This window comes from Chiloscyllium punctatum, chromosome 6 (assembly GCF_047496795.1).
Source record: "Chiloscyllium punctatum isolate Juve2018m chromosome 6, sChiPun1.3, whole genome shotgun sequence".
Lineage (NCBI taxonomy): Eukaryota > Metazoa > Chordata > Chondrichthyes > Orectolobiformes > Hemiscylliidae > Chiloscyllium > Chiloscyllium punctatum.
This window is the reverse complement of record NC_092744.1, coordinates 75,630,720-75,653,026: the sequence shown is the minus strand read 5'-3', so window position 1 is coordinate 75,653,026 and position 22,307 is coordinate 75,630,720. Positions and strand designations below refer to the sequence as shown.

Here is a 22,307-nt window from a genome sequence, read left to right as displayed (position 1 = left end):
CATGAGCCAAATAAAAAATAGTAACTAATTGAGCTGAATACATGTCTCCTGTGAGAAATCCTTCCATAACGGAGGATTAATGAAATGTCATGTAAAACAAGTTGCAGAACTATATGGAACATTATTCACTGCTGACATTTAGTGACAACTATTTCATACAAACGTATGAATTAGGAGTAGTGTAGGATATCTGGCCCTTTGGCTGTTCTGCCACTCAATAAAATTGTGACTGATCTGATTATTCCTCATTCCTGCCTGCTCCCAATACCCTTTAGCTCCACATGCTTATTAAAGAAAACTGATATTTTCTGCCTTAAAAAATATTCAGAGCCTGCTCCTACCACAATTGCGGAAGAGAATGCAAAAGATTCAAAACCCTCTGTGAGAAAAAGTTTCTCCTCATCTCTGTCTTAAATGGGTAACCCCTTAATGTGAAACAGTGATTCCTAGTTCTAGATTTTCCCAGCAGATAAAATACCCTTTCTATATTCAACTTACCAAGATGCCTATATCTTTTTCTCAATCAAATCCCTCCTACACTTCTAAGCTCCAGCTAACCTGTATCTGTCCTCTCAGACAGTCCACCTAATTCATTCATATATAAAACCTCTCTGAACTGCTTCTAATTCATTTATATTCTTTAATAGGAAACTTAATATTTTACACAGTACTTCAGATGTAGTCTCTACAATGCCCTGTATATTTCATTCTCCCTACAATAAAATAACAATGGTGTATTGGATTTCCAGCTTACTTGTTGCACTTGCATACTTATCTTTTGTGATTCATGTACTAGGGCACTCAGATCCCTCTGCACCTTAAGGCTCTGCAATCTCTCACCCTTTAGATAATATGCTTCATTTTTATCCAAGTCAAAATGAATCATTTCACTTTTTCCAACTTTATGCTCCATTTGCCAACTTTGCCCATTCAGTTGACCTATCTATGTTACTTTGTAATTCCCAAGTTCTTAAAATAACTTTACGATCTGTGTGTCATTTCTGGACTATTCAGTGTTTTGCAGACTACTCTGTGCATTCCGCTATGGGCGTGAGGATATAGATGTTTGTGGGTTGAAGTTCAGAAGAGATTTATATGAGTCCACTGTGCAAGTCTATCCACCTCCATCAGGAGAAAAAGCTAAAGCTCAAACCAAGTTGCAGGAGCGTTTGGAAAGAAAGTTTGGAGATAAAGCTTATCCATTCTACTTTCAGGTACTTACATTGAACCACTGCTGTACTTGTAACCGGGGAGGAGCTCGCAAGTTATCTGATTATTTGTGAAGCTTGTAATAATCTGACATCACTACTTTTCAATTACACAATCTTCAATGGCTCCTATTGTCATTCAAAGTTGTGATTTTGTTAAAATGAATTGAGCTGTTGCTGGAGCCATATGCAACTCCTGCCTGCCAATAAACTGGTGATATGGTGAGAGAATTATTTTGTTACTGGACTGACTTGATGTACGGTTAGACACGATTCAGTCCAAAGATTTGCAGGTTAGGTAGATTAGCCATAGGAAATGCAGGGTTACAGGGATAGAGTAGGGGGTGGGTCTATGTAGGATGCTGTATGGAGGGTTGGTGTGGACTCGATGGGCTAAATAACTCACTTCCACTACTTCCACTACAAGTTGAAATCATGACAACTGGGGAACTTATATTCAAGTGAACAAAATCTCTGGAATAAATTGTTACCATCTGCAATGGTAACAATGACACAACCACAGTGTGATATAAATCTGTTTGATTCAGTAATTCCTTCAGGAAATAAAGACTTTACACAGTCTGTGCTACACGTGACCTCCAATCCCTGGACTATGGTTTACTCTTGTACTCTGCTATGGCACAGACACAGACAATGGCCTTCTTCACCCTGCAAAATCTTGTTATATAAATCTTTCCACATTTAAAGAATTGCCGCTATGCACCAAAGGAAAATTAGCTAGTGTGGAATGGAATGATTACAGCATACCACTCAGTTGAAGCAGGGCTATATCGACAGCAAGCATACATGAGTAAGACGATAGTAGTGGAAATGTTTCTTTACAGAGAGACTTTTGTATTTGAATCACCCATTTCATTGTCAGTTACAATCAACAGGAGATATAGGATTAATAATGGGGCTACCCTAGGCAATGTGAGATATTGAGATACACCCTGAATTGTAAAGTAGGCACCAGACTTGTCCAGTGTGAGCATGTGATCATTTATAATCCATGGGAGAGTTAAATTGGAATGATATCCCCTTTTTCTTTGCTATCCATGGAAAATCAGTGCCCCTATCCACTAAAGATAATGAGCAGTTGGTGTACTGCAGCTTATTTTTCTTGGGTTTGTGTTGCATCAAAATGAGGTCTCAACCCAAAAGTGTTCATGCTTTCTATTTCTCCTTTGACAGTTCCCGGACTATCTACCCTGTTCCGTAACCTTGCAGCTGGGTGCCAATGAAATTGACAAGGTGAGCGCTTTCAGGTGCTGCGTGGGCTCAAGGGGTGTCTAACAAGAATGGATGTCTTAAGGATCTGGTGCACTGGCTCAGTATATTAAGGGAATGGACAGTATATTAAGGCCAAGCCCAAATGTTGCTACCCTCTGCCCATAAGACTAACCTAAAAGGTGTTGAAAAAGTTTAAGGTTTTCAGACAGTGACAAATGACCACTATGGCAGAACCTAAACCTATGTTTGCAGTCAAACTCAGCAACACTATTTTGGTAAGACAGTAAGTAAAATTGTAAAGTCTCCCTCAAGAAGAGCCATGAAAGGGTATATAGTAGTCAGATCAGGAGTCACCTTGAACTGCTTACCAGTGGGTGTTACGGGCTGGTGTCAGGGCAGCACTTGTTTTAGTAGAGGTTCTTCTGCACCTCAGATAAGCTCATTGCCAAACCTCAGAAGTTTCTTAAATAGTATTTATTAAAAACATTTGGCATGTGTCCAGTGTGATATGATCAGCACCCAGGTAAGGGGATCTAATTTGTTACGGTACTGCATGGAATACCCCAAATCATTAAGTTCCTGCATGAGGAAGGTGAGAACTGGCTCCCCTTGCTTATTCACCCACTTCCCTAGTTGGTCACAACAATGTTCATTTAATAAGGATCCTTTCAATTCAGAGTCACTTTCTCCCTGACCCAAGTGAATTTTGGGTTCAAAAGGAGCCAATTTAACCAGGTTTTCTTAAATTAACAAAAAGACAGTTCATTAATTCCCAATTTCTTTTATTCACTCATGGGCATTACTATCTGGCCAGCATTTATTGCCTGTTCTGAGTTGCCTCTGAGAAGGTGGTGGTCAGCTGCCTACTTGAACCAATGCAGCTCATGTGCTGTGGACCCATATTGTCATTTAGGGTGGAAATTCCAGGATTTTGACCCAGTGACAGTGATGGAATACTGATATATTTCAGGGTCAGGATGGAAAGGGAGTTGGGTGGAGAGGTTAGAGGTTGTAATTTTCCCTATATCTGCTGCCTTTGTCCTTCTTGATGGAAGTGGTTGTAGGTTCGTAAGGTGCTGTCAAAGGTGTTTTGGTAAATTTCTGCAGCGCATCTTGTCAATGATACACATTGATGCTACTGAGCGTCAGTAGTGTTGAGATACAGGCAGAGAAAATAGCATTTCACACAAACAGTACATGAACTTTGTATATGCACAGTGTCTTCTAATATATATAACATGTACTGTTTGTCCACAGTTTAATTGAGACCTCTATTGAAGTTAACCTTACTCCATAAAACTCACACACCACTGATTGCTAAATCCCCATATTTATCCAATTGACTGACATCCAATTAACTCTGAATTAATATATCCCATCATTTGTTTCCTGATTTTATTTGGCCGCAGGCATTCCTTCAGATCATGTTAGATTCTAATGATACACCCAGAGTATAAATAAAAGGTGAGGCTAAAATGATAAAGTATGTATATATGGCTCAGTTTCTGAATTGTTCATGAAGAGCAAAAAGAAGTTGTAGTCATTATTGAATGGTAGTGGTCGGGTGATGTTGGCATTTGATTTGTTAGTTTTGACATTCTTAGTTTTGCAGTTCTGACTCCTATTGACAGTGATAGAATTGCAGCACTCAGAATGTCCTTTCTTTTACCTGCAACACAGGGTGTTTAAAATAGTTACTCTTAACGCTATGGCCCTAACAACATTTCAGTCTGCATACTGGAATATGCAGCTAAAGCTTACGCACAGAAGTCAGTTTTTAACAATTTTTGTATATTCCTGGAGGGTAAAGAGGTGACTTTCTGCTGAGAGGGGGAGTAGTCAGCCCCTTGTTATCTACTCTTATTAAACCTCTCCCTATTTGAAGCTTCTCTGATTGTTTTACAGGTGCAACATTTCATGAGCTTCATAAAAGATTTTGTCAGTCTGTCAACGAATTTATATCCACAGACTGGCTCTCTTTTTTGTAACTGTCCTCTTTTTAAAAATACCTCTTTTTGGAAATAAAGGTTAAAAATGTCTATAAATACTTTGTGTTCTAATAAAGGATCATATCACCAGAGTTGCACTGGTTTCAACCTTCTAGCCTATATCTGCTGAGGTCATAGTGCATTTCCAGAGATGATTCTGCATATCATTAGACCCCTATCTCCCCAGACTGACAAAGCTTGGAAGGAGGCTATGTTAATCCATGCGGCACTGTTGATGCATTGGGTCAGAAGCAGCCCATGTGCTATTCAGCTATCAGCATGCAAACATAACATTGAAAAAAGATTGGATGGTGCTAACTTATGAACAGCTTTGTATCTGAAACAGCTCCACCCAACGTGACACTAAATATTCAAAACCAACTAAAGTGACTCACAACACCTCACTTTGCACCTCAACACTACACAATATAGAAATATTGTTGAATGTGTCTGTGCTGACTCATGTGATTAATTGACAAACTAAACACTGTTGATCTCAAGATAATGAATCCTGGCAGTTTAGGACACTGATTTTCCCCGGTGATGTCATGAGAAAGAAGCACCACATAGAGTAAAACTAATGAGGGCAGGCAAAGATTAACCCCAGATCTATGTTAGGATACTACTTGGGCTGTTGCAATTGGTCTCAATTTTAGAAGAAAGGAATAGATTGTCTAGCTTCCTTCCTCAGCAGTGACATTGATGGAACGTTCATTTTCGTGTTTACTGATGAGAAACTTTGCATAGTAACTCTCCCAGTTTGCACAGAGGAGTGGCACTTGGTTAAAGTACTAAACGGAAGCTAGCAAGCCTCATTGTTTTATTTTTTTTTTAAATAGTGGCTTTAAAAATAAAAGTGGGATGAAATCGAAATTAATGGTAAATGGGTAAAGACTCTGATACAATTTCTTCAGTTGAAAGTTCTTTGTTTTATGCTCAAGATTTTGTTACATCATATAAAGTGGTCATCAGTATAAATGTACTTGTCTATTGGCAACAAAAAGAAAGTTTATGGCTACATTTAGGGGCCCAATTTCCTTCTTTGCTAATGGGACTCCTATTGTTTCCAGGTAGAGGGTAAAGGTGATTGGAATTGGTGGTTGAGGCAGGTGGTGAATGTAAGACCTGTTACATCGGGGATTCCTCCCTTTTTGTAGCACATGGAGAAGTTGAGGGTAAGTGATTAGACTATTTAAGACTAAAAAGATGGCACTAGTGTTGATAAAACATGGCACTAGAGAAAGTATGGTGGAGAGTGTGTTGCTGGAAAAGCACAGCAGGTCAGGCAGCATCCGAGGAGCAGGAGAATCGATGTTTTGGACCAGACCTCTTCATCAGAAAGCCTTTCATCATTCAGGCTTTGGCCCGAAACATCGATTCTTCGGCTCTTTGGATACTGCCTGACCTGCTGTGCTTTTCCAGAAACACACTCTCAACTCTGATCTCCAGCATCTGCAGACCTCACTTTCTCCCACTAGAGAAAGCACAGCAGGTCAGGCAGCATCCGAGGATCAACAAAGTCGATGTTTCGGGCAGGACCCTTCTTCAGGACTGAAGCCCAAAAGGTCAATTCTCTTACTCCTCAGATGTTGCCTAACCTGCTGTGCCTTCTCTAGTGCCATGCTTTATCAACTCTGGCTCTACAACATCTACAATGTTACTTTCTCCTAAAAGATCACACTATGCAAACTAAATGGTGTAACCAGCCCCCTCTTTAAGTTTAGGACAGTTTGATTTGGCTTAATCTCCAACAGAAGTAGGTTGCAGTATTAGGCCATTATGCTCCATTCTCAGGTTTGTTCAGGAAATGAAAGTGTAGTCAGCCCTGGTCCAATACTGTTTTATGCAGTATATGTTTAAAGGTCAGAACATTACCATCAATTGCTTGAATTTGCTCTAGCCACATGTAGGTGGAAATTACAATTAGCTTGCCCTTGATTCTCCTCCACCCACCCTCTTTTTCCTTGTTCTTGGAGACTCATCTGTGTTGGGGAAACAAACAAGTCCTGCTTATACTCATTGGTTGAATTCAGTACCATTGCTTGGCTTCAGAATGAGTAGGTTTTGTCCTTTGGAAGTTTTAACAGTAGAATGTTACCTTTCAATCCTATTATATATGTGACTTGGGAGAGTTTCTCTACTCTTTCCACAGTGTTGTGGGGTGGACTTTCAAATATTGGCATTCTGTGCAAAGACTCTCAGCATCGATGAGAAAATCTCTAAAAGGTAAGTGCACATTAGTCTGAACCTGGAAAGTAATTAACATTGCTGCCTTTCTTGACATATAATCAGGTGGAAAGTAACTGTTCTTCTGTTAGTGAGCTAGGATCACTCACACAGCCCTGTAATGTAACAGTGTGTGATGTGGCTTCTTGGGTCAAACACCACTGTCAGTATGATATGGTCTGGATGCTGCCTTACATGTTAGCTGATGTAACATCTACCAAAAAAACTGGATTCTTGGTGATACAGATGTCTTGAAGTTAATGAGCAACAGGAACTGTTTAAACTGCCACGAAGTCTGAGACTTACACCTCGTGTACTTGTGTACTTACTGATGTTACTGTACATTACATGAAAGCAACACTGACATGGCTGACAGACTAACTGCAGACTGTACTGACTCTATTGCACTGTAATTAATGAAGGTGAAGTGAGAATCTTTATCCTGGAGCATCACATGTTGTGATGTCATCTAACTGGCTTGAAGGTGGACTGTCTTTCTGAAATCTCCTCTATAATACAACAGTGTGCACCCAGTCAGTCTGTTAATGCATACAGTCTGCTAATCCACTTGAACAGACAAGTAAGGGATAAGCACATGTGTGGGCATAATAAATCTCTACATTAGATCCATTTGCAAATGTATGCTATCTCATCCACTCATAGGGGTACTTCATTGGCTGATATCTGCATAACATGTTGCTTTAAAAGAACAACAGAGGATTGCATTCCAGTTCAAATACAATTACATTGCTAAAATATCTACCTCATCACAATTATTCATATTCTCAATGTTTTTCTTCCCCCAGGAGTTCCGTGTCAATGGTTATCCGTAAAGTACAGTATGCTCCTGATAAACCAATTTTTCAGCCAGTGGCTAAAACGACCCGACAATTCCTCATGTCAGATAAACCTCTCCACCTGGAAGCATCACTGAACAAAGAGGTGAGTGTTTGGCAAACCATGTTCTACCCTCAGAAATAGAGCTGGCCAACAGAGATCGATAAATGAATGAGAGGACCTGCTTGTGTAAATGACCAGCAGGTTTGGAGATAGGCTTCGTCTTCCTGCTCACGTAGACGTAAGAGATCACATGATAGTATTCAAAGGAGAACAGAGGGGGATTTTGGTATTCTGAGCCCTACTTCTCTCTCAGCTGATTCTGCTGTTTGTGGAAGCCTGCTGTTTGTAATTTGGTTACCTCATTTGTGCACATAACACCAATTGAAAAGTAATGGCTTGCAAATTGCTTTGGAATGAATCCAGACATGTTAGGTGATAGATATAGAGTCATCAGCATGGAAACGGACCCTTCAGCCCAACTCACACAGGGCGATCAAATTACCCAAACTTAACTAGTCCCACGTGCCTGCATTTAACCCATATCCCTCTAAACCTTTCCCATTCACGTACCTTTCCAAACGTTGTAACTGCATTTGCATCAACCACTTTGTCCATCTATGAATATGAAAAAGTTTCCCCTCAGGGCTCTTTTAACTCTTTCTCCACTCGCCTTAAAAATACACCCCCTCATTTTGAACTCCCCCATCCAAGGGAAAAGACCTTTGCTATTCACCTTATTTATGCCCCACGTGATTTTATAAACTTCTATAAGGTTACCCCTCAACATTCTACACTTCAGTGAATAAAGTCTCAGCCTATCCAGCTTCTCCTTATAACTCAAACCCTCCAGTCCCTGCAATGTATTTGCTCACTTTTTAAGCCGGTAGGGTCAGATCTATTTCTGGAATGAAATCCATGGTGTCTGCAAAATATTCAAGTTAGCAAGGACTTTATAAGATATTTGAAAGACTAGCTATTTGTTTTAGGTATAGTCAGTTCCTCTGCTTTAACTGCTCAGAAGTAGTTTATAGATCTGATAATGAAGAGGGACAGGATGCTAACAATACTGACCAAATCTAAAACATCTGGCTTAGCTCTCTGAAGCAGTCACCCTGCTTGGGAGCTGCCTAATAGGGCTCATTCAGTGCTGTTGTTACTAAGATGTCACAAAAATGGTCACACCTCCATCTGACATAACCAACTCCAAGTTCCCTGATAATTGAACATACAATGATTGTTGTTCATTAAAATCACATCCCAGCCCCTAACTCCTCAAAATGAAGGACTAAGTAACACAGTCACTTTCCTTGCTTCAACATTGAAAGAAGCAGAGGATGAAGCAAAGGAAATGAAAGGCCAATAAGACACCATTTAAAGAAGTGGTGAAGTTAATCCTGAGTTTGTTACTGAAAGTTAACTCATGATTGTAGTAGAAAAACATGCAAAAGTGAGGACTGAAGGTGCTGGAGATTAGAGTCGAGAGTGTGGTGCTGGAAAAGCACAGCAGGAGAGTTGATGTTTTGGGTAAAAGCCCTTCTCCTGCTCCTCGGATGCTGCTTGACCTGTTGTGCTTTTCCAGCACCACGCTCTCAGCAGAAAAACATGCAGCTTCAAGCTGGTAATATGTACAATCAGGATGGATGTCAAGATCTTCACAGGGAGAAGGATCAGTGGCTGGAATGCACCCTTTCTGAAATAGTGGGAACAACATTCTAGCATTATTCATTCTTAATGAAGGCAGGATTGCATATTGTGATGGAAGGATAAATTAAATGATCCAAAATATAGTCTTTGAAAAATATTGTCTTCACTTGAAATGCACTGTTTTATAGATCTATTACCATGGTGAACCAGTTGAAGTCACTGTTGAGGTGATCAACCATTCCACCAAAACTGTGAAGAAGGTGAAAATAACAGGTACGAAGATAGGACTAAGGGGTTTCTTTTTTAGTTCTTTCATAGGACATAGACATTGCTGGTAAATCAACAGTTTAAGAGAAGGTGATAGTGAGCCAACGTTTTGAACAAATGTAGTCTGTGCAGCAAAGTTACACCCACAGTGCTACTAGGGCTTTGACCAAGTGGCAATGTAAGAATGGTGATATGATTATGAGTTGGGATGGTGTGGGACTTGGATGGAAGCTTCCAAGTGCTGCTACCTTTATACTTCTAGAAGGTAGAAGTTGAGGGTTCAGGAACTGCTGCTGGAGAAGCATTGACAAGTTGCTGGAGTGCATCTTTTAGATGGTGCACACTATTGTTCATTCTTTCTTCATTGTGTGAAATGTTTTTGTTTCTGAACAGCATGCTGTATCTTTGAATCATTCAGAGATTTCTAACTGTACTTGTCTTTGCCTTCAGCTGATCAGCTTGCATCGGTGGTTCTGTATTCACATGACAAATACAGCCAGACGGTGGCTGCTGAGGAAGTGGAGTAAGTCAGACATCCTGTTCATTTTGGAGCCCTGTTCTATTATAGTTTCCTAGCAACCAGTACCAGCAAGATAAGCTTCAATTGCTCAGTATGTGACATCACATTTCTTAAATAAAAGTAACCGGTGAAGATCCCAGTCCAGTTCCCAGCAGTTTAACTGACCAAACATAAAAATAAACGCACACATTACCAAGAGTGACACAGTTACATTTTGATGAAACCTGCAGGTTTCTGCCCATCAGTCGGTGAAGGGTGTTCGGTGTAATTCTTATCCTTAGTAATGACAGACTTGAAGATCTGGAGACAATAATATGTCTGCCCATTAACTTCAATTATTCATGATTCAAAAGTTCATATTAAGATCACATTCTGAGTAGAATACACGATGCTACTTCATTGTAGTTGAGTTTTAGTTTTGTCAGATGCTTTATGACATTTAGTTGTTGGACATATAATTGTGTTCTCATCAAAATCCTCTTCCTATGACACCTCAGTAATATTTGTCTTAGTGCAACGTTTCCCATGCTTATGCCTCTGGAGTCATTGTGATCAGAAAATGATCAGAAAGGAGTTTCCACTAGGGATGCTATTAGGAAAGCATAAATGGATTATTCTGGACATTATACCAGAGTGCGGAGGTAAAGTAATATCCAAATTATTTGCATAAACCCTAAGCTAAAAACTCTTCAAATCAGTGCAATTGGGCAGCCTTATCAGTCGTAGAGGAAGTTGAGGATTCAAGATTACAAAATTAGACTAATTTAACTGATGATTGCATCAAGTAATTGCTGCAACAGACCTGTTTGTGATTTCAATTAACTGTTGATCACAAATTAATCCAAATTAAATGTTACATTGGTATAAAGAACAGACCTAGTTGTTGAGTCATACAGCACAGAAACAGGCCCTTCAGCCTATTTATCTGTTCTTCGTCCATAGCCCACAATGTCCAGCCATTTTAAGCGCTCATCGATATCCTTCTTACATATTGTGAGAATATCTGCCTCAGCCACTCTCCCTCAGGCAGCATATTCCATATTTTTACCACTCTCTGGGTGAAAACAATTTTCTCAAATTTCCATTTACTCCCGACCTTAACCTAATGCCCAAAGGTTTTGGACATGTTCTGCCATGGGGAAGAGATTCTCACAATCTACTCTGTCTATTCCTCTAACAATTTTGTCTGTCTCAAACAGATCCTCCTTCACCTTCCTCTGCTCCAGTAAAAACAAACCCAGTCTATATAATCTCTCTTCATAACTGAGACTTGCGTGCAATTCTGGTCCCCTTTCTATCGGAAAGATGTTGTGGAACTTGAAAGGGTTCAGAAAAGATTTACAGGGATGTTGCCAGGGTTGGAGGATTTGAGCTGCAGGGAGAGGCTGAACAGGCTGGTGCTGTTTTCCCTGGAGCGTCAGAGGCTGAGGGGTGACCTTATAGAGGTTTAAAAAATTATGAGGGGCATGGATAGGATAAATAGACAAAGTTTGGGGTCAGGGACTCCAGAACTAGAGGGCATAGGTTTAGTTTGAGAGAGGAAAGATATGAAAGAGACCTAAGGGGCAACTTTTTCATGCAGAAGGTGGTACATGTATGGAATGAGCTGCCAGAGGAAGTGGTGGAGGCTGGTACAACTGCAACATTTAAGAGGCATTTGGATGGGTATATGAATAGGAAGGGTTTGGAGGGATATGGGCCGGGTGCTGGCAGGTGGGACTAGATTGGGTTGGGATATCTGGTCGGCATGGATGGGTTGGACCGAAGGGTCTGTTTCCATGGTGTATGATTCTATGACTCTATGATAACATCTTGGTGAATCTCCTCTGCACCTCTCCAGTGCAATCACGTCCTTCTGATAGTGTGCCGACCAGAACTGCACACAGTATTCCATCTGTCACCTAACCAATGTTTTATAAAGTTATAACAAGACCTCCTTACTCCTATATGCTCTGCCCCAGCTGCTGAAGGCAAGCATTCCGTATGCCTCCTTCATCATCTTGTCTACCTGTGCTGACACCTTCAGGGATCTGTGGACTGGTACACCAAAGTCCTTTTGTTTCTCAGTATTCCCTTGGGATCTACCGTTCATTGTGTATGTCCCTTTCTGATTAGACATCCCAAAATTCATCACCTTACACTGATCAGGCTTAAATTCAATCATCCAAAGTGCTGCCCAATTTACCAGCTGATCAATATCAGACTGTAGCCTGAGACCACCCTCCTCACTACAACAATACCATCATTTCTTGTGACATTTGAAAACTTATCACTTATACCTTCTACATTCACATCCAATTTGTTAATGTGCATATCAAACAGCAAGGATCCCAGCACCGATCCCTGTGGTACACCACTGGTCACAGGCTTCCAATTACAAAATCAACCTTTCAAATCACTCTCTGCCTCTTATTTGTAAGCTAAGTTTGGACCTATTTTGCCAACTTGCCTTGCATCCCATCTTTTGGACCAGCCTTCCATGAGGGACAAGGTCCCACAGTCAAAGGCCTTGCATGTAGATGTCATCAAAGGCACAATCTTCATCAGCTAAATTAGTCATCTGATCAAAAAACTCAGTTAAATTAGTCAGATAGGATCTTCTTCGAACAAGTCTGTGCTGACTAGCCCTGCCTTTCCAAGTGTTGATAATCCTGTCCCTCAGAATTTTTTCCAATAACTTCCCTGTCACTGACATCAAGCTAATTGGTCTGTAATGAATTGGCCTATCCCTGCTGCCCTTCTTGAACAAAGAAACCACATTAACTAACCTCCGGTCATTTGGTAATTCAACCGTGGGCAGCGAAGTATTAAAAAGCTCCACCAGGGCCTCAGAAAGTTCCTCCCTTGTCTCCTTAATTGAGGTTTCAATTGATTGCTTTAATAAAAGCAAAATACTGTAGATGCTTGAGATCTAAATTAAAGTAGAAACGTGTTGGAGAAACTCAGCCAATCTTTCAGTATCTAGGGAGAGACACAGAGGGTTAATGTTTACAATCTAATATGTTTCTTCCCTGGGTGACGTTGCTGAGTTTCTCTAGTATATTCTGTTTTTGTTTGCATGAACTGCTGGTCACTGCAATTGTAGGTTAGCAACTCTAGATCAAAGTATCCGTGCATCTGGAATACTGTTGACAATATGGGAAACTGCTGAATGAGAACAATCAGCAGAAACAAACCGTACCAACCTGAGCCATGGCCAGTTATGAGATTACTTTGAATTGACTTTTGAACCACTACAGATATTTTTCAAAACCTTTAAGGACTGATTTAAATTAAGCTTGAAATTTCTCAAGATGTTCCACCCTGATTGGAAGCTCCAGATTGGAATGTTTCACTGTTAATTGCTGATGTACTGCCTGTACTTGAGGTGCATCTGTGTCATATCCCATATGTGTTCATGTGTGTATTGATGATGGGGTTATATTTAGACTGTTCACTGAACACATACATAGATTATATTTCGTTTGTGCCATGGGGTTGTGTACAGTGGATGGTAGCTCTAAGATTTGGTTGGGGAGGGATTCGGAAGTATATGCTCATTTGTATTTTACTTTTATTGATAAGTGTATTCTTACTCAGTGAACAGGTCACTCCAGGTTCCACTCTCAAGAAAATCTACGCTCTCTATCCTGTCATTGCTAATAACCGTGACAAACACGGTGTGGTGCTGGACGGAAAACTCAGACACGAGGACACCAACTTGGCTTCGACCACAATGTAAGACAGGGCAAGTTTTCTCACATGTTGGATAACTCAAGGGGTGATTTTTTTATAACATTTTCTTTTGAAGACCAATCTTTAACATGTGAAACATGTGTTAGGTTTCAGGCAGTGCACGTCATGATTATCTTCCTATTTTAAAAAACAGTGAAAGCAGTTAGCATAAAGAGGCCTTTTCCTGTTGCTGGAAATATTTGGTCTACCATCTGTCTTTCTCAATGCGATTAACATTTCTATTCTGTGTTTTCAGCTTAAAAGAAGGAATCGATCGAGAAGTTTGGGGAATTCTTGTTTCATACAAAGTAAGGGTGAAGTTGATTGTATCTGGGTAAGTATCACACACAGAATAAGCTCTTTTCTCCAATGACTGACCATTGCGGCTTTGGGAAATCCAGTCAGCTGAATAATACAATTGCACTAACACTCAAACGTAGCTAAAAAGGGATTGAAGTGTATACTAAGCTATGAACTCAAGTCAGCTGTGTTGGATGGAGCACTGAATGATGGCTTAGAATCACATGCTAGCACCATAAAAGGACTTTTATAAAGAGTAACTCTGTCTCAGAGCTTCACTGGGTAAATGCAAAATGTTCTGAAGAAGAGTCGCCAGGCTCACAATGTTAACTTTGCTTTCTCTCTGCTGATGCTGACCCGTTGTGCTTCTCCAATAATTTCTGTTTCTATTCCAGATTTCCAGCATCTGAAGTACTCTGTTTTACTTTTATATGATTGATGTGAAGTTTGAAATACTTACCTTAATGCATAATTTATGAAGATCAGAGTCACCAGCAAATCCAACGTGTTGCCCAATGTTTATTAACCTTGAACTGATGATTTGCTTGGCCATTTTAGAGGGCAGTTAGGAATCAACCATATTCCTGTGATTCTGGAGTCGCATGTAGATCAGACCAGGGAATGGATGGTTGATTTCATCTCCTCAAGGACATTAGTGAACCAAACAGTTTCTAAGGACAATTATTCATCATTACTGAGAGCAGCTGTCAATGCTACATTGGCTTTTTAAAAATTAATTGAGCTGGAATTTCACCAGCTGCTGTAATAGGATTTGAATACATGGCCCTGGAGGATTAGCTTGGGCCTCGGGGTTAGTACATTGCTGTCTCTCCCATTATTAAGGAGATGTTTTATCACAATGCTTATGTCGGGTTTGATTTCATCCCTTGAAATCAACCACTTGTCACTTTTAATTGTATACTTTGAAGTACAGTGATTGTCTTTCTTTTGTTGGTCAAATTGTCTCTTTATTTTCCTTTCAGTATGCTGGGAGATGTTTTGTTCAGGTAAGCTGTTACGTTGACTCATCCAAATATGAGGTTGATCAATTCCTTCAATGCAGGATTTCTAAAGATTAGACTCAGCAGAGTTTGATTCACGGTTGTCCACTGGAGTGCAATGCTGCTCATTATCGCGACAGTCCTGTGGAACTAGAAGCACAACTCAGTGAAGCTGGGTCCAAATCATACAGACTAAATGGTTTGTGATCTGCGCTGAATTCACACAGCTCTCAGATCCCTCACTGATGACCAAAGCAAAGTGACTCCTGCTCATAACAGCATGTGTAGAAATCGGGGTGAACTATGTTACAATGTACTTGATCCACAGCTAAATAGCCTGTTGGTATTTATAACCTAAGCCCATTCGTACTGGGGTGCTTTCACTGAATGTGGGGCAATATCTGAAGGTGAATCATGGAGAATCTTCAGCTTTCATGATGGATTTTTGGGAAAGAAAAGGAAAATTATGCTTCCAGTGCACCATATTAGAACTGCACTGTAGAGCAATACTACTGTCCTGCCAGTGCCCAGATTGACCCACACTGGCACAGCATTATAAAATATAACCTGAGGTTTGAATGTACAGATGGCCCATAGAAGCAAGGATTCTTTATTCCACTGACATCAGGCAATTACAAACCTGAAAAGAACTTAAGGTTAAACATGGGAGACACACTATTTAAATGGCATTAAGCCTGTGGTTTATATCTAGTTGAGGAAATCCTTTGTCTGTCTGATTCTTTTTCCCTTGAAACCTCTTTTCCCCAAAGACATCCTTCTCTAAATCCCAGTGCCTAGTATCTTCCCTCATCATCATCACCTGCTGCTGGATGTTCCATGAACAACGGCAACACCAGCCTCCTGCCACTGTCACTCTGAGGCACACTGGCCTCGTGCTATTGGGTAGCACCAGTGTCCTACTGTGCACCAACACAGTGTCCCTGACAGAGTGCACACTGAGCATGCTGACAAAATATTGAGGAGCAATATTGGCAAGAACTGCCTCACGTTACCACCCATCATTGCATCTTAACAGGAAAGACAGGTTTCAGTGTGTTCAGGGATTGACAGGAGGGGGTCATGCAGACCTGTGCCCAGTATACAATTACCAGCCATTACAACATCAAACTCTGTCAGTCCTCAGTATACCCCCGTTCCATTCTGACCAATGAGTGCAGTTCGCTACTTGGATACAAGGGCTCTTCCTGCATCACCTGGCTCATTACACCCACACCAGTTTCTGACAAAATAAATGGTCTCTTTAGTGCTTCAAATGGCCTAGGAATGAGAAAGTCAACTATGAACCCACCCCAACACTGATCCCCCAGCAATGACCTGTGAACCAGTGGTTAGCACTGTAATTTGATGGTTAGCACTGCTGCCTCCCAGCGCCAGGAACCCGGGTTCAATTCCAGCCTCAGGCAACTGTCTGTTTCGAGTTTGCACATTCTTCCCGTGTCTGCGTTGGTTTCCTCCAGATACATCGGTTTCCTCCTACAATCCAAAGATGTGCAGGTTGGGTGAATTGATTATGCTAAATTGCCCATAGTGTTCAGGGATGTGTGGCTTAGGCATATTAGTCAGCGGTAAATGTAGAGTAATAAGGTAGGAGAGTGGGCCTGGGTGGGTTACTCTTCGGAGGATCAGTGTGGACTTGTGGGGATTAGTGGCCTGTTTCCACAATGTAGGGATTATACGATCTATGAATCCATCCTTACTCTGTTCCCCGAGCAACTGCCTGTGAAACCATCTCTAAACTGTTCCCCAGGCAATGGCCTGTGTACCTAATCCCACTCTGTTTCCTGACCAATGGCCTGTATACCCTTCCCCATTCTGTTCCTGAAGCAACAACCCGTGAACCCATCTTCATACTTTTCTCTTGCAATAGCCTGCCAACACATCCCCACTCTGTTCTCCTCGCAACAGCCTGTGACTTAGTTGAGGGAGCTGGGAAAGCAAAATGCTCTCACACCAAACCCCGTGCTCCATCAATAGTTATCCAAGCCATCCAGCCCAACCCAAGGTGGCAAAAATATTCTCACCCTTCTTAAGGTTCACCTCAACCATTCTCACTGGTTGGTGTTGGGCACATCCCTTTCATATTCTGGATTAGTGGTGCTGGAAGAGCACAGCAGTTCAGGCAGCATCCAAGGAGCTTCGAAATTGACGTTTCGGGCAAAAGCCCTTCATCGGGCTTTTGCCCGAAACGTCGATTTCAAAGCTCCTCGGATGCTGCCTGAACTGCTGTGCTCTTCCAGCACCACTAATCCAGAATCTGGTTTCCAGCATCTGCAGTCTTTGTTTTTACCTCACATCCCTTTCATATAGGATCAGCGATGTAGCTCTTCAGTACAAAGTAAAGTTGGGCAGTGTGTGGAGGTCTAGTGTAACCACTGTAGCTCACACAACAAGGGAAAAGGTCCGAGGGGAACTGAAAGATGAATTGAAGAAAATTGAAATGGCTCCATTCAATCTTTGAGCTGAAACATTACAAGCACTTGTCAGTTTCTTGTTTTTCTCTTCCTTTGCAGTGATGTTGCTGTGGAGTTACCGTTCTTGCTCATGCACCCCAACCCCCAAACTGGTGAGTTCCAAATGCACTGTAAACTCAAGTGAAAAACATCTGCAGATGGGATTGAGTGGGAAAATAGTTCTTCATTTAAATCCTACGTAATAGCTGCAGACTGGGAAGAGACTGGTCCACAGGAATTTTTATATAATGGTAGAGAATGGAAAGGAACTTGGTCATTAGAATTGTCTCTGATGGAAGTAAATAACAAAATGCATTGCTGCGTTGTAATCCCAGATAATGGGACTAAGTAGGAAGTAATGTGATGCAATCACATTCAAATGAATAGGAGTGAGTAAAAAGAGTGGAGTTAAATATGATTTTAGATTGATTTTCATTGAACCTACATGTGCCTATGTATGTTAGTGTTTTATAATTAACTTTCAATGTTGAGTAGATACACCTTCAAATTTTCCTCTATTTCTTTTCCTTCAAATCCACAATTCACAGGAAGCCTGTAAGTACTTGTTTTATTTCTTGCACATTCATCTGGTACCTAGTCCTGAAATCCAGAGCTTTCCAGAAATTATTTTATTCCAGCTAATTATTCTCCCCACAGTTCAGGCTTAACCTTAGAAGATTTCTTGGGTCTAGTTTCACGTGAGGCAGACAAAACATATGCCCACTTCTAGTTCCCTCAGCTTTTCTTTCTGGGAGACAGATTGCTAGCCTGAATCCAGAAGTTGCATCTTGATGGATGACACTCTGCAGCAAGTGTGACTGACCAGAAGCCTCTCCCCTATCTATTGACTACCACAAGTGTTTTGGAAGGATTTCCATGCTGATAGTCAAACTAATGGACCGTGTTATGAATGCGCATTCCTTGGTCATCCAGTCCTGGGATGGGACTTGAACGGTGGCACAGTGGTTAGCACTGCTGCCTCACAGCGCCAGAGACCCGGGTTCAATTCCCGCCTCAGGCGACTGACTGTGTGGAGTTTGCACGTTCTCACCGTGTCTGCGTGGGTTTCCTCCGGGTGCTCCGGTTTCCTCCCACAGTCCAAAGATGTGCAGGTCAGGTGAATTGGCCATGCTAAATTGCCCATAGTGTTAGGTAAGGGGTAAATGTAGGGGTATGGGTGGGTTACGCTTCGGCGGGTCGGTGTGGACTTGTTGGGCCGAAGGGCCTGTTTCCACACTGTAATGTAATGTAATGTAATGTAACCAGGAACATCTGGCAGTAAAAACTGCAGCACAATTCCTAACACTGTTCAGGGTGCAATGAGTGAAAATTTGCAACCTTGCAGCTGTCAGATTGGATGGACACAGTAATGTCCCTTCAGTATTGGATCATTACACAAAGTTACTTCCCTGATTACATAGCAGAGGGTAAGTCCCCAAATTCCACTCCTTTCACTGGTCCAGCATTTACTGCAGTAGGAGATTGAATGCATTTGTCATCATTTAGACCGAACTTTGCACACTAAGGATCTTAAAGCTCTTGGCTGCAAAGTGACATTCAGTGATACCATAATTGTGAGGTCAAGAGTGATCCGAGCTTGCAATCATGTGTTTCATTAATCAATCAGGCCCTATGATTGGGAAATGAACAGTAAAAGGACTGGGATGTAAATACAAATGACTGAGGGAATTCAAAGTTAATCAAGCAGCAAATAAGAAATAGCAATAAAGAAAGATTCAATAAGGAAGAAAACAAAAATTAAGGATGGAAATGAAACTTGAAAATTCATCTTACACCTTTGAAACTTCAACCACCAAACCTGAAGGAGTGAGTTTCCATAATAGTTTATTTTCAATGCCAGAAGTATTGAGTGTCAGCAATTGACATTGTTAAAGGAGTACTTAGATTAGAAAGGCAAAGTTTAGTTTTCTGTGGTGTGTATAGTTTATATTGGTGCACGTGCCAAATCATTTGCATGTGCACCATTTGATCCATTTCAATAAGACAGTGAGTTGCTGTATTCATGAAATGCAAGACAGTGAATGGTACAACCTTGATGTCAACTTTTTGACATTCACACTTATTTAGTAAACTCATAATGGGGACTACCATTAGCCCCACTATTATTTTGGCAGCAAACTCCAACCCATTTATAAGATACTCCCATATGTACAACACATACTATTTTGTGGATTACCTCATTCAGTAACCAGTTATCCAGGTAATTATTAGATGACTGTCTATGATTTTGCATGTGCAGGCTGGAAGAGACTATGCTTTTGACAGACATTTCCTCCTCTTTGTTCTCAGTGTTGATCAAGATGACATTGAGTTTGAAGACTTTGATCGGGGTGGTCCGATGGCAGTGACAGAAGATCTCAAGGAAGGTGTTGAGACTGTCTACAGAACTTCAGCTGCCTCTTCATAGAATCCAGCTGATTCATAGAATCAGCAAAAAAAATGCATTCTTAATTTACTGTGTTTTTTATAGTTCCTGAGCTTTGAAGAGACTCCCAGGTTTGTTACAACATGAGTTTTAAGTTTTTGATTGTGGGATAGAGCATTGTCCACAAACATCCAAGTTATGCTCAAAAATTGGCCAGAGCAGGATAAAGTTTCGGCATTGAGAGGCCAAGCAATGCAAAGTGGATTCCACTGGCTGGAACCATGTCTGCAACTCCTGCTCTCAAACTGTAGAAATGCACATTAACATAGAGCTGAAACAATTTGTAAAGAATAGTGAGTTTCATAATGGTGAGTGATTAGGAATTGCAGTGAACCAGTGGACCTAGGTGTCCATATTCGCAAAGCACGACAAAGCTAAGGCACATGTACAAAATGCTATCAAAATGGCTAATGCACCTGTTCGTCATTATCTCAAAGAGATTGAATACAAAGACATCATTCATTTGTACAATACCTTGATCAGACACTAGCTGGAGTACTGTGTTCAGTTTGGACACAGGACCTGAAGAAGGAAATACGTTTTTCTGAAAAAAAGTGTGGTGCAGATTGATACAAGGCCTTAATAGAATAATAGTTTGGTTATTTATGAATGAGATACATACAATAAACATAAAACATAGTGGAAATCCAGATCTCTCTTCACCAAAGATTGTGCATTCTGAGATGGTTTCAAGATTGACGTCAATAGATTTATGAGGTGAAGATTTCAAAAGATATGGAGCAATGGTAGGGGAGTGGAGTTGAGCTATACTTCTAACTGAATAACAGAGCAAGTCAGAGAGTTTGAACAACCTATTTCTGTGAATAAGAGAAGCCTTCTTCATTCTAACTAAATGCATTTTTGTCACTTCATTGGCTGTTCAGTTGTCCTTTGGATGGCAAAGATCCCTCTAAATTCATTTCCCTTTCTTGATCCTGATTTTGCTTATTTGCAGGCTATGTCCCTGGAGATTTGACTCCTTCTCCACAGAGTTACATTAACCTGTAATCTTGTTTGCTAATTCCCTTCACAATCGTTACAACTTCATCATTTCAACTCAAAGTGTCTTTTCCAAAGTTGTCCCCTTTCTCCCCATAGTAAAAGCTTTGATATCCTATGCGCTTTGTGATGGAGCTAAGTTTTTTTTTATTGATTGCGTTCTCTAAATTCAGAGATTGTATTGCTTATTGGTTATCTATGTAATGACAATCCTTGCACCCAGTCACTAATTTGGACTTTGTTGGCTGTTCTCTCCCAACCCTTTAATGTAGAAACTGCTGGCTCTCACTAACTAACTGAATATGTGCTAACAAAAAAAAGTTGTTGTTTATTTCAGGTTCCTTTGGTAGAGATGTAAATGAAATAAAATCGATCAAATAATTAGCCTGTTCTGTGCAGTAGTTACTGTTTGTTATAATCGAACGTCCAGGCTTTAAAGGAAAGCCCATGAATAAATACAGACGTTGGAAACTGCATAAAATGACTGTGTGTGCCTCTTTTTAGGGACACCTCAAAGTGATGGAGTGATATTGAATAAGACATCACTGCTATACAATAGCAGTTCCAAGTACTAGAAATTCAAACCATGGAAGGGTGAAGCAGCTTTTGTTTAGAAAGATAGCAAGAATAGGAGCTCATAATTATAAATAAAAATACAACAACTTTATTCATTTTTTACTGAGACGTCTGGGTGGGAATTCATAATAGAATCAAAAAACAAAATTCTGAATGGTTTTTGAAAGGCTGGATATGTTTCAAGAGTTATTGAACAGATAGCGCAGGAGTTTTCTAAAGAGATTTGTTTAAAAGTTAGTTTTGAAATTTCTGAAACAAGTCCTTGCAACGCACCAATTAGATTTTAATGTTAAAATTGTTCAAAAGTTCTTCAAGTCATTTAGACTCTCTTTTAAAACAAAAAGTGGAAGTCTGGATCTCTCCTCACCAAAGATTTTGAATGCTGGGTAGATTGACAGTTTCAAGATTGATGTCAATAGATTTGTGTTTAGTGAGGATATCAGAAGGTCGAGTCGAACTACAGGTCAGCCATGATCTAACTGAATAATGGAGAAAGCCAAAAGATTTGAACAACTTCTTTCTGTGAATCAGGAAAAGCCTTTTTCATTCCAACTAAACACATGTTTTAGTAAATCGTAACTTTGTGAAAAAAGAACCAATGATCAATGAAGAAGGTGCAAAGTTTTGACTGCACACTATTTTGCTCTGGGATGCTTTGATCAGTTTCAGGAGAAGGGACCAATGTATAACTGGGCAATTGGCATTCAGTTGCTCTTCGTTATTTTTGTCCATCTTAACCTCAGCAAAACCTTTGCAACACAAATTAGACTCACTGTGTTTGGCATCTACAGAGAATTGGGCATGTTCATTTAAAATTGATTATAAAAATCTAATCCCAAAAGTGCAAACAAATCTTAGAATGTATAATAATCCA

General features: G+C 40.5%; 1 protein-coding gene across 1 annotated transcript in view; it reads left to right on the top strand.

Annotated features, from left to right (window-relative positions):
- The window catches only part of LOC140479097 (beta-arrestin-1-like), a 39,223-nt gene extending 17,885 nt beyond the window's left edge, over positions 1-21,338 (top strand). Inside the window, exons 5-14 of the mRNA XM_072572965.1 lie at positions 1,015-1,214; positions 2,403-2,462; positions 6,582-6,655; positions 7,462-7,597; positions 9,328-9,412; positions 9,857-9,929; positions 13,506-13,643; positions 13,897-13,974; positions 14,924-14,947; positions 17,473-21,338. Coding sequence (XP_072429066.1) covers positions 1,015-1,214; positions 2,403-2,462; positions 6,582-6,655; positions 7,462-7,597; positions 9,328-9,412; positions 9,857-9,929; positions 13,506-13,643; positions 13,897-13,974; positions 14,924-14,947; positions 17,473-17,557 — 953 coding nt within the window. The 3' untranslated portion in view covers positions 17,558-21,338. The remainder of the gene's footprint in view (positions 1-1,014; positions 1,215-2,402; positions 2,463-6,581; positions 6,656-7,461; positions 7,598-9,327; positions 9,413-9,856; positions 9,930-13,505; positions 13,644-13,896; positions 13,975-14,923; positions 14,948-17,472) is intronic.
- The last annotated feature ends 969 nt before the right edge of the window (positions 21,339-22,307 follow it).